The sequence below is a fragment of the Salvelinus alpinus genome, chromosome 33 (assembly GCF_045679555.1).
Source record: "Salvelinus alpinus chromosome 33, SLU_Salpinus.1, whole genome shotgun sequence".
Lineage (NCBI taxonomy): Eukaryota > Metazoa > Chordata > Actinopteri > Salmoniformes > Salmonidae > Salvelinus > Salvelinus alpinus.
Window position 1 is genome coordinate 20,114,361 of NC_092118.1, and position 12,225 is coordinate 20,126,585.

The window sequence follows — 12,225 nt, forward strand, 5'->3', positions numbered from 1 at the left end:
TTTTTCTACAATGTAGAAAATAGAAAGAATTAAGAAAAACCCTTGAATGAGTAGGTGTAGCCTAACTTTTGACTGGTACTGTATATATATATATATATATATTTGTTTTAAATTAACGAAATATATTATACTCCTAACTCAAATGTGTCACTTTGTTCTATAGTACAATGATTTAATGGTAGGTGGTCTTCTGCACGAGGACTTTCTATACTCCTGAACTAAAAACTCCACAACTTAATGACATGGTACAGGTTTATTTTCATTTTAAAAAGTTAGGTATTTACATCACTACACCCCTCCAGAGTGCATTCACCCACCATCTCCCTCCTTTTAGAGAGGTGTTTGAGTTAGAGTCTGAATGCATGGTGATGGGATAGGTGGTCAACTTCTGAACATTACAGTATTGTCCTGTTGGCTTACTGAAACATCCCCTAACCAAGAACCTCTTCCCTCATAGTCACCTCCTGTTCCTGTACCACGTCCCCCTGGAATAACCCAGTGGTTCGGTCCACTGTCTGCACCGGACTCCTCTCTTGCACAGACTCCCTTCTTAAGCACTCCAGCTCCTCCCTCTCTCTTTGCATCCTTTCCTTCTCCATCTGCAACTCCACTCTCTCTCTCTGCAGGTCTTCCCTCTCCCTCTGCAGGCAGCGGGCCTCCTGCTCTTGGCTTCTCCTCAGGGTCTCCAGGCCCTCCTTCTCTGCAGATGCCTCTCTGGTGTTGGCCCGACGTAGTGTCTCCAGGAGCTCCCTCTGCTGCTCCAGCGCCCGTGCCTCCTGCTGCTGAGCCCTCCTCAAGGCCTCCGTCAGCTCCCGCTCCCGCTCCAACACACGCACCTCCCCCTCACATGCTCCCATCATATCAAATGCATCTACAGTGTGAGAGAAAGAGAGTGGAGACAAGAAAGACCGCATGAAATCAAGAGCTCAGGATCTCTAAATGATGTAATTTCATAAATTAACACGTATGAGCATCAGTTCTTCGAATACAGAATAATACAGTATTTTGGGATCAATTTGAGCAACACACATTCACATATATACAGTCATCAGACCTACCTGGAAATTTCCCTGGGCTTTGTTTCAGTGCAACCTCTCCAATTCTCCTTGACAGGTTGGTGTGTTTGGGGCCCGAGTTGCTGTCTCCGCGCAATGTTTTCTGAACACCGCTGTTCTTCTGTTTCTTGATGTGGCACTCCAGGCGAGCAAAGGCATCTGGATGTCTCTTGGAGAGGTGGCGCAGCAGGTTGCTGGTGCTGCTCTGGTGCTGGATCTTCTCATTGCAGATCAGACAAAGCGCGCGGTTCTGCTCCTCCAACCGCTCGTAGTGCGTCCACACGGAGCTCCACTTCCGGCCGGATGGTGTGGCCCCTGCACTGCCCTGGCTCACAATCCCAGCCCCGCTGTCTCGGACCACAGCATGATCCTCTGCTGCCTTCAGGATGCCATTGATGGCGCTTGCGATGTCTGCGTCACTCACTGAGGCTGCCTGCTCTGGGGGCTGCTCCTCTAGTGCTACCTCCACTGAAACAAACAGACCAGCAAAAAATGTTTTTACAAAAAAATAAGTTACTCCACTGAGGACTGTCTGACAACCATTCACCTAAAATGTGTTGCTATCTAACGTATCTTACAGCTACACTACAAAAGTATGTGGACATCCCTTCAAATTAGTGGATTCAGCTATTTCAGCCACACCCATTGCTGACAGGTGTATAAAATCTAGCACACAGCCATGTAATCTCCATAGACAAACATTGGCAGTAGAATGGCCTTACTCAACGTGGCACCGTCATAGGATGCCACCTTTCCAACAAGTCAATTCGTCAAATTTCTTCCTTGCTAGAGCTGCCCTGGTCAAATGTAAGTGCTGTTATTGTGAAGTGGAAACGTTTATGTGCAACAACGGCTCATCCACGAAGTGGAAGCAAAGTCATCACAAGAACTGTTTGTTGGGAGTTTCATGACATGGGTTTCCATGGCCTAAGACCACCATGCGTGATGCCAAGCGTCGGCTGGACTGGTGTAAGCTCACCGCCATTTGACTCTGGAGCAGTGGAAACAGTCGCCGGAGTGATGAACCACACTTAACCATCTGGCAGTCCGACGGACTAATATTGGTTTGGCGGATTCCAGGAGAATGCTACCTGCCCCAATGCATAGTGCCAAATGTACAGTTTGGTGGTGGAGGAATAATGGTCTGGGGCTGTTTTTTAAATTTGTATTATTTTTTAACTAGGCCCCTTAGTTCCAGTGAAGGGCAATCTTAACGCTACAGCATTCAATGACATTCTAGACAATTCTGTGCCTCCAACTTTGTGGCAACAGTTTGGGGAAGGCCCTTTCCTGTTTCAGCATGACAATGCCCACGTGCACAAAACGAGGTCCATACAGAAATGGTTTGTTGAGATCGGTATGCACATGCATAACTACAGGGTTTGAGCCCTGAATGCTGAGTGGTTGAAAGCCATGGGAATGACAAAAACAAAAAAAGGACATAGCAATCAGGCTCCTTGTGGGTTTGTGGTATATGGACAATATACCATGGCTAAGGGATACGTCCAAAGAACAGCCCTATTTGGCCATATACCACACCTCCTTGGGCCTTATTGTTAAATCATAGCAGTCAAAATAATTTAAAATCGACATCCATTAATAGAAAATAATATTGAGTTTAATAAGGGCGATTTATATTTTCTCTTGCTACATTCTTAACTTGCAAAAATCGGTTTCACATTAAAATAATAATTATTGCTTCTTACCCTACGTTGATATTCCTTAATTCGCTCGATAAAGTTATGGAAAAGGGTTTCGTGGATAAATGAGGCAACTCCTCTGACGCTGCAAAACAACATTTTGGGGATCATTTTCAGGCCTTGTGGGCGCGTTTTCAGAGGTCATTGGGTTAGACATTCTTACTAAACTTGGCAACACTGCTTGGCTTGTTTAATTAACCTACAGTTGCAGACATGCTGCCCCAAAAGTAAGGGATGTTATCACAAATCAATTCGTAGATCAGCATGTTTCTCCACGATCACTACATTGTAACGTTGGGTCAGCAACAGCTGATTCCGGACACAGACAGCATAGCCGCTAACGTTACAAGCTAGCTAACTTTTGGTGGAAGCATTCAGTATTGTGTGTGCAGCATAATATAGCTAGTTGGTAAGCAGCATTCCATTCGTTTATATTTAGTGTGACTGGCTCAGCTAGCGTACCAGGTCTTCACATAGATGTCCAGCCATTGAGCTAACGACTATCTATTTAAAAAAGTGCGGCTCGGCAGAAATATTTATATAAACTAATTACATTTTTGGCAGCAACAATTACCCACCGCTGCTAAATTAATATATGGTAAACACTGCCTTTAGGCCATGATCAAAAATAACTAAACATCTGGGGTCAGAAAGACACACACATTAGGCAGTCAACCAAACTTTGCAACCAGTCTTTCCGCTGTGACCCGAGACTCGTAACACTTGGATATGGGGGACGTTAACATAGCTAGCCCGGCCTATGGTACAAATGTGTGCTAGCTGGTTAAGCATCTGGGCTAGCACAATATAAATATTTCGACTGAATAACTAAACACCGTATGTGTATCACGCGTGGGTTGACGAATGAAAGTATGATACACTTCACATTCACAGAACCTGATATTCGAGTATGATAACGTCTCCACATAATATCAAATCATACCGTCACAGTAGTCTTCACTGCTAATCATCATTGGTTGACTGTTGTCGTCCGCCGCCACAGACCGCCTATCTTTTGATGCTACTGCGCTACTATACTCGTTCAGGTGTTTGCTACGCAAATGCCTTAGCATGTTCGTGGTGTGGCCGCAATGAAGGACGGTCTCCAAACACAGCAGACAAGTCACTTTTTTCTCGTCTACTGCTCTGAAAAAAGACCAAACGACACTTCGCTTTCTAGGCGCCATCTTCACATAAACGTCTCGTCGGTCCTCACTAGTTACCACAGCCTCAATGTCATAAAGCTCGCCTATTTATAGAATTTATCTTATTAAATTGTGGTTTTAAACCTAACCGTAAGCAAACTGCTAACCTTAAATGAAGACCACTTTTTTTTAAATGAATTTGTACGATATAGCCCTTTTGACTTTGTGGTTGTGGTAACTAATAGACGTCTCGTCAGCGACCCCAATAAGTACTTCCGGGTCACGACATTTCTGAAACGTTATAAAGTAGCCGCGAGTCGACGGTTAGACCCGATGATGTATTTGTCCACATGCGCTTAGCTAGCTAACGTCGCCTACAAGGGTTATCAGGGATTTTTATTGAAAAAAAGCAGTTTTAGTTTTGTCTTCATTTTGGTGTCACATGCGGAAAACTGACAGCAATCCTTGCCCAATCGCGTCATAGCACTGCTTATGCTACAAGATGCACAACCAAAATTGAACATTTTCGGGACATCTGACAGGGGTCTGGAGAACAAAACAGCCATTATCGGTGCGTCCTTGACCCGCTCAAACTATGCGAGTCCCGGCTGTTCTGATCCTAACCCAAGTTCATATGATCCTAGGCCAAATTCAGAGGATTTTACCCCGATCATGACAACTTGTCTGGGACGGCAAAACATGACGAATTCGTGGCAAATCGAATAGTGTATGCATTATACCCTAATGATTGCGAATTGCTTGAATGCTGGAAAATGACACTAACAGGCGTTTTGCTGCCACCTATAGTATTTGCAGTTTTCATCGAAAGCCTGCAGCAGAGTATTGAAACCCCAAACCCGTCTAAATTAGCTACATTGTGATGCAATGCACTTTTGGGCAGTCTAATTGTACATCCAACATTTGAATGAGACCCAAATTCATAGGGGAAGATTGGAGCTATCATTCAATTAACATTGTGTTATATGGATTACTTTACACTACTGGAAGACATTTACATTATATCAGTAATTTTTGAAAATCCTCACGTCTGAGTAAATTAAACAAGCACGGAGGCAGCAATACTAGTCAGATATTTATTAACTTGGGAGGTGACAGGAGTGCACGGTATGTTTTCACAGCCTCTGTCCCCTCCACTGAAAACAAAATCACAGGTATTGTGTCTAACAGTGATAACACCAAGTAAAACTGAAATAACTTAAAACAAAATATAAATATCCATTAACAAACTTCTTATAGCTTATCAGACACATTTCCACTTGCAGAACACATACTACTTAAATAAAATAGCCTTAGTAAAAACGCAAAAGTAAAAATGAAATAAATACAGTAGTCTTTCCACCATATATTCAGACACATTCTATTCACAGGCTTGTACACAGCACAGGGTTGTAGTAGCATTTTATCAATACAGGAGATGCTGATATGGAAAATTAGATCAACAATCAATATAATAAAAAAATACAAAAACATATATCAAATAATAATTAACTGAAAGTCAAGGGGGGTTGCATATGAGTAACTGCTGTGATGGCAGTCTGATGATGATACGCATCTTGTACACTCTACGAGAAGTTGTAAAGTTCGATTTTTTAAATGAAATTCTTGAGTTAGTAAGTTACTATGTAAAAGTAACTATGTTTTTTGTGTGTATAATACACATTTGTGTAAGAGAAAATCCAACATTTCATCTGTGACATGTATGTGAACAACTCCAAACATTTCTTTCATCGGCAGAAGTAGTGAGGCACAGTGAGAAACTGTAGCATGAATACTAAACACTTCCTCCTTCAAGGTGTTCACTGATTTGATAGGAATGTGTGTCGTTAAGGTGAACTAGGGTCGGATTGTCTGGAAAATGTAAAAACGCACACAGGCATGCACACACAAAAACTCTGCTGAGAAGAAGAGTTCACATCCAGTAGAAGGTGTGCCCACCAGTCTGCCTGGCTGTGGGTTCTTGCAGGGCAGGATGCTGTGGCTTTGAGTGTGGCCCTGATGCACGGAAGAGGTCGCCAGACACAGGGTAGTGGTTGATAGGGGACAGTCTCCTCAAGACAGGCCATAGAAGCTGTCTGTAGGTAATTTATATTAGTGTGTGTGTATATAAACGAGTACTCAGATCTTGTTTATCTGCAGCACCTCACAGAGGTTTTGGTTGGGATCTGGTTCCTGTGTCATGACCTCCACACTTTCCCACTCTCCGCTGCGGCTTGACCGTTTCACCGCCTCCACCACCGTCTGCACGTACAGCCCATCCTCAAACGTCGACGCCATAGCAACCGGCCCCCGCGCCCACGACCGACGCTCCTTCTGTGCCTGGAAAGCATATTTTAGAGCCGTAACCATGGAGCCTAGCCCCCGCAGGTGTGGCAGGGGGACATCCTTGACCTCTTGTCCCATCCCTCCGCTGTCCCCTAGCAGCAGCTCCTCCCCTTTCCCTCCATTGCGCTGCCCATACAGCTCTGTCCCCCTGGCAATCAGCCTCCCTGCTGACCCAACAACCATCACCTCGTGGACAAAGGCCCCCGGCATGTTGAAGTTCAGAGTCACAGTGCAGCACACTCCTGACCCAGTCCCAGTCCCCGCTCCTCTACCAGAAGCAGACCCTCCCATCAGCATCTGGAAGAAGCTGAAGTCATCGCTGGTGACGCGGCGGATCCCGTGGATCGCTCCGTTCTGCCCCACGAACGTCCGGAGAAGGCCGTGCACCCGCATCGCACGTGCTCCCGTCAGGTGACTCAGCAGGTCCACGAGGGTAGAGCCAAACGTGTGGAGCCCGCCACCCCCCATCAGCTCCTCGCAGGTCCAGCCGTATGATTGATCGAGCAGACTGGGGCCATAGACACGGGCATCACACACCTGCAGCTCACCCACATATCCTTCTGCCAGCAGCTGCCGCATTGCTACGAACGCTGGGAGGAAGCGCAGAGCATTACCCACAATGCTCAGCAACTGGGGGTAGTACCGCGCCGCAGTCACCATCTTGAACGCGTCCACAGCGGTAGCAGCCTTCTCACATACCACATTCTTACCTATCCCTGAGAGAGAGAGAGAGAGAGAGAGTGTGAGAGGTGTTCCTGAAAACGCCTCTATGCTTCAACATCCACCATGTGTGTATGTAGGTTGTGGCACTATTTATTAACTGTGTGTGTGTGTCTATATGCAAATATAACCTCAGCCCTGACCTTAAAGCCCCACCCAACACAGGAATTCCACCATTCGACCAACTTAGTGGGAGGAAGAACATACTGTCCAGACCTCTCTGCCGCGCACACACACGTGCACGTGCACACACACACACAGCACCTCCCTCCCCCAGAGGAGGGAGGGACTTTCCGGTTGGTGGAGACACTCTCAGGAAGCAGAAACTAAAGCAGGAAGCTGAGGTCACAGCTCAGGAATTCACCCAGATAAGATGGTCACCTCCTTTGACATAACCTACTAGTACCTCAAAACTCACAATTCAGTTAAAGCTTATAGCAACTATTGTAAATCAATCAGAATACAGTGAAAGCCAGAGAGGGCTCAATAGAGACTAAGAGAAGGGATGTAGTGAGAGAGGAAAAAAGAGCCTCAGCCATGGAAAGGGAGAGAGAGAGATGGGGGGAGTGAGGTATGAGTCCAGACAGATTAGAAGAGGAATGCACCCAGTATGAGTTTTCAGAGACTGTACTGTTTATGTAAGTTTGTAGAAGTATTGCTTCCCTACAGCCTCGTCAAGTATTTGTGTAAGAGTATTCTGTGTATTGGCTGAGCGTTGTGTAGGCATTGTAACCAATGTTTGTGGTGTAAACACTGGGATTGTTACTGCGATTACCCACGCTCTCCCACAGGGCAGAGTCAGGAAAGAGCCCCAGTCTGCCACACTTTCTGGGTGGGGCTGGACACCATAGAACCCAACTGTGTGTGTGTGTGTACAAGCGTGCGTGCATGCATGCATTTGTGTTGTCTTACCCAGGGCTTTGACGGCAATCTGCCGTGTGAGTGGGGGTGAGATGTAGACGCAGACCAGGTCAACATCAGGGTGCAATAAGACATCGTCCGATTGACTGGTGTGAAACGGAATGCCCAGCTCCTGCGCCAGGGAGCTTGCCTCCTCCTCGCTCCTCCCCCAGAGCGCATGTACCTCAAACCCTTCCCCCCGCAGCAATGGAACTAGCACCCGTGCCGTACTCCCTGTGCCAAACACACCAACACCAGGCAACATTGCTGCCACTCCTCTTCACTGTATGTCTGGCCTGCACCACACAGACACGCAAGCATCCCAACGTCGTCCTACTCCCACCACTCTTCTCTCACAGTGGTAGTGTCTGCTGTTGCCTGGCAACACAAGGAAAATGTTTTAGAATTATTATTATGTACAATGGAGAGACTAAACGTTGTTTTACTTTTACATGTATTGCACGATTATGAACGTCCACGACTACCTGCTCCTCTGTCCAACTATCTACACATTAGCTACAGATTTTTAGACCAGATGTGATTTAACCAAAGATTTTTGGTATCCATTACTGCGAGTTACATGTTTGCCTATAGAAAACGTTGCCAGAGGTTTTTCAACTAACCTGGTATTGACTGAGATAGACGGGTCCACCCCAAAGTGTCGCATGTCATGATGACACTCATGTCTCGATCAGTGAGAGAAGATTTGAAATAGACAAGATGGCGGCGTACATATTGTTAGATTACTTCATGGAGAAAAACATTTATTCATTTTAACAACGGAGCATTTTCGAAATTCAAAACGCACCACCTGCAACTGGACATTTTTGAAGATACATGTTTTGCCGAATCGAGAACGAGGATAGTGTCGCTCGCCAATACCAGGTTAGTTGAAACTTATTCTCAAAAACAATTTGATATTCATACCTATGGTTCTATGGCTGATAACCAAGTAGTTTCCACTATAGAACAGCAAAGACTGCTACTTATGCATGTGTGAGATAAGCAGAATCATAGCTCTCAAACCCCCTACAGTTCTCAGCCATTAGCTTTACCCCAGACTGCCTTGTGTGAACTACAACCCCGACGCTGTGTTTTAACGTTTGGAAACGTCAAATCATCGCTTGCGATATGGCCCTCATCACTCATCAGCGAGAAACAATCCTTCAGAAAAAGAAGATACACTTACTATAGCAGTTTTGCACAGTTCCATACAGCTATGGGTGCTTCCATCCTACCAAACTACACTTCAAGTTATGCTTACACACAGGTGTTCGGAGCATGCTAGATTGCTAATTTGCACAGGTGGTCAGCTTTTGTCTTCAGTCTGTTTTCCGTAAACAAGCAATGTAACATTGAGATATGGTAGTGTGGGAACACTAACCCTATCAAGATGTGTATAAATGTAAACTTTTGTTTTCTGAAAATTATTTCTTGCTGATATGAAAGGTCCATATGCTTCCAAAACCTTACCGCAAGCGATGCATGTTAATGTTCAGACCGCGTGACGGGGATCTTAACAAAACTTCCCTCTACAGAAGATGCCTTTGTACAATTACTCGTATTATGTGTAATGGAACTGAGAGTCATGACATAGGGCTAGGCAGAACCAAATCCAGACTGAACAAAAATATAAAACGCAACATGTTAGTGCATGTAAGTGTTGGTCCCATGTTTCATGAGCTGAAATAAAAGATCCCAGAAATCTGTCATCCACACAAAAAGCTTATTTCTCTCAAATTGTGGGCACAAATTTGTTTAAATCCCTGTTAGTGAGGATTTCTCCCTTTCCAAGATAATCCATCCACCTGACCGGTGTGGCATATCAAGATCATTAAACGTCATGATCATTAAACAGGTGCACCTTGTGCTGGGGACAATAAAAGGCCACTAAAGTGTGCAGTTGTCACACAATGCCACAGATGTCTCAAGTTAAGGGAGCATGCAATTGGCATGCTGACTGCAGGAATGTCCACCAGAGCTGTTGCCAGAAAATGTCATGTTAATTTCTCTACCATAATACCATAATTTCTCCAACATCATTTTAGAGAATTTGGCAGTACGTCCAACCGGCCTCACAACCGCAGAAGACGTGTAAGCCGTGTGGGCAAGCGGTTTTCTGATGTCAACGTTGTAAACAGAGTGCCCCATGGTGGGTTATGGTATGGGCAGGCATAGGCTACGGACAACAAACACAATAGCATTTTATCGATGGCAATTTGAATGCACAGAGATACCGTGACAGGATCCTTAGGCCCATTGTCCTGCTATTCATCCTGATGATATCACCTCATGTATCAGCATGATAATGGCAAGGATCTGTACACAATTCCTGGAAGCTGAAAATGTTCCAGTTCTTCCATGGCCTACATACATGTCACCCATTGAGCATGTTTGGGATGCTCTGCATCGATGTGTACGACAGCGTGCTCCAGTTCCCGACAATATCCTGTTAAACAGCCACCACTAACATCGAGTGGCTGCTGCCAACATACTGACTCAACTCCAGCTCACTTTAATAATGGAAAGTGATCAAAAATGTATCACTAGCCACTTTAAACAATGCCACTTAATATAATGTATATACTGTACTCTATATCATCTACTGCATCTTGCCATCTTTATGTAATACATGTATCACTAGCCACTTTAAACTATGCACTTTTATGTTTACATACCCTACATTACTCATCTCATATGTATATACTGTACCCGATACCATCTACTGCATCTTGCATATGCTGTTCTGTACCATCACTCATTCATATATCTTTATGTACATATTCTTTATCCCTTTACACTTGTGTGTATAAGGTAGTAGTTGTGGAATTGTTAGGTTAGATTACTCGTTGGTTATTACTGCATTGTCGGAACTAGAAGCACAAGCATTTCGCTACACTCGCATTAACATCTGCTAACCATGTGTATGTGACAAATAACATTTTATTTGATATCCAGCAACTTCGCACAGCCATCAGAAATGATTGGGACAACATTCCACAGGCCACAATCACCAGTCTCATCAACTCTATGTGAATGTGATGCATCTTGCTGCATGAGGGAAATGGTGGTCACACCAAATACTGACTGGTTTTCTGATCCACCCCCTTACCTTTTTCTTTAAGGTATCTGTGACCAATGGATGCATATCTGTATCCCCAGTCATGTGAAACTAATAGATTAGGTCCAAATTTATTTCAATTGATTGATTTCCTTATATGAACTGTAACTCGGTAAAATCGTTAATTGTTGCGATAATTTTTGTTCACATAGGTTAGCTTGTTAGCTAACATTAACAAACCAGTGGCTGGGAAGGCAGAAGCCCAGGGGTTCTGGATAAGGATTTAGAAAATCGATGAGATCTTTATAACCACTCTTGTGACTAGGATATATTTTGGTGGTTTAGCTGGGGTAACTTCGTTTAGCTAGATGACTTTTGTTCCGCCGATTGTTAGGAGGCTATGCCGTGTAACGTTACCTGCTGATGTGATGACGTTCCCCGCCTCGGTCAGACTCCCAGTGGCCGTTTAATCGGTGGCAACGAGACTCACCATTCACATTAAGGTAAAAAGTTAATGGTATCAGAGCAAGACTCTCAATTTATTCACACTTCTGTATTCTGTTCTCAGTATACTTTTCGAGGTTCACTTTGGGCATCCGCGTTCACACAGCATCCGTCTTTCTTCACGAAGTTGTCCTGATGAGTTTGCGCAGTGTTGTCCGAGAGACAAAATTCCAGTCACGTTCATCTGAGCAACGCCCGGACTGGTTCCCAAGCCATCAAGACCCACGCCATTGGCCGTTCGATAGCCAATGGGCTCTCAGCAATGCTTTCACCACCGCGTTCGAGCCTTCGAGGAGAAGCAGTCTGCCTGCAGCAGTGCCGCGTCCAACCAGCTAGTTCGATTGACTGACAGCGAGTTAAATGCCACGCTACATGTAAATTAAGGAAGCTTGCTAACGAATTAGATATGGTTTACAAGTAGAATTGCTTGTTTTCAGATTCAAAAATAGAGCTTAAGTTGCATCATTGACATTGTCAAAGACGTACACGCATTGGTATGCAGCGTTGCACTTCATGAAATCAATAAAAAAAACTGGTGACTGACAGACTGAGTAGTAGCCTACACTGGAAGAATGTGAAGACAACTCAGTAAGGTAGCTAGTTACTATAATGTATCTGTCTATGATGTGTTACTCTGAAATTACAAAATGTCTGTACACTTTTAGTTCAATAGCGTGTGCATGTCGTTACATATAAAACAGCACGCACCAGTATCATGAAAGGTAATAGGAAGTCGACCTAATGGTAAATGTTCATTCTGAAATATTGTGATGCATGGCATGCATACAAAAGTATTA

The 12,225-nt window shown here is 44.5% G+C and overlaps 2 protein-coding genes across 2 annotated transcripts; both read right to left on the reverse strand.

Annotated features, from left to right (window-relative positions):
* Positions 1–238: 238 nt before the first annotated feature.
* On the reverse strand, positions 239–4,177 carry LOC139562747 (uncharacterized). Its single transcript, XM_071380732.1, has 3 exons — positions 3,699–4,177; positions 1,059–1,523; positions 239–871 (listed from the first exon to the last, which is right to left on the reverse strand). Exons 1-3 carry the CDS (start codon positions 3,940–3,942, stop codon positions 432–434), a joined length of 1,149 nt encoding a protein of 382 aa, XP_071236833.1. The 5' UTR covers positions 3,943–4,177; the 3' UTR covers positions 239–431.
* Positions 4,178–4,980: 803 nt separating this feature from the next.
* LOC139562748 (glucose-fructose oxidoreductase domain-containing protein 2-like) lies at positions 4,981–11,571 on the reverse strand. The gene is made up of 3 exons (XM_071380733.1): positions 11,342–11,571; positions 7,876–8,241; positions 4,981–6,959 (listed from the first exon to the last, which is right to left on the reverse strand). The coding sequence occupies exons 2-3, from the start codon at positions 8,126–8,128 to the stop codon at positions 6,037–6,039; spliced, it is 1,176 nt and encodes a 391-aa protein (XP_071236834.1). The 5' UTR covers positions 8,129–8,241; positions 11,342–11,571; the 3' UTR covers positions 4,981–6,036.
* Positions 11,572–12,225: the final 654 nt, after the last annotated feature.

Excerpts from the sequence above, each read along its gene's own strand:
- LOC139562747 (XM_071380732.1), bottom strand. The coding sequence starts at position 3,942 with ATGGCGCCTAGAAAGCGAAGTGTCGTTTGGTCTTTTTTCAGAGCAGTA. Across the intron at positions 1,524-3,698 it reads CAGTGAAGACTACTGTGACG|TGGAGGTAGCACTAGAGGAG; the intron begins GTATGATTTGAT and ends TGTTTGTTTCAG. Across the intron at positions 872-1,058 it reads AAGCCCAGGGAAATTTCCAG|ATGCATTTGATATGATGGGA; the intron begins GTAGGTCTGATG and ends CTCACACTGTAG.
- LOC139562748 (XM_071380733.1), bottom strand. The coding sequence starts at position 8,128 with ATGTTGCCTGGTGTTGGTGTGTTTGGCACAGGGAGTACGGCACGGGTG. Across the intron at positions 6,960-7,875 it reads GATTGCCGTCAAAGCCCTGG|GGATAGGTAAGAATGTGGTA; the intron begins GTAAGACAACAC and ends TCTCTCTCTCAG.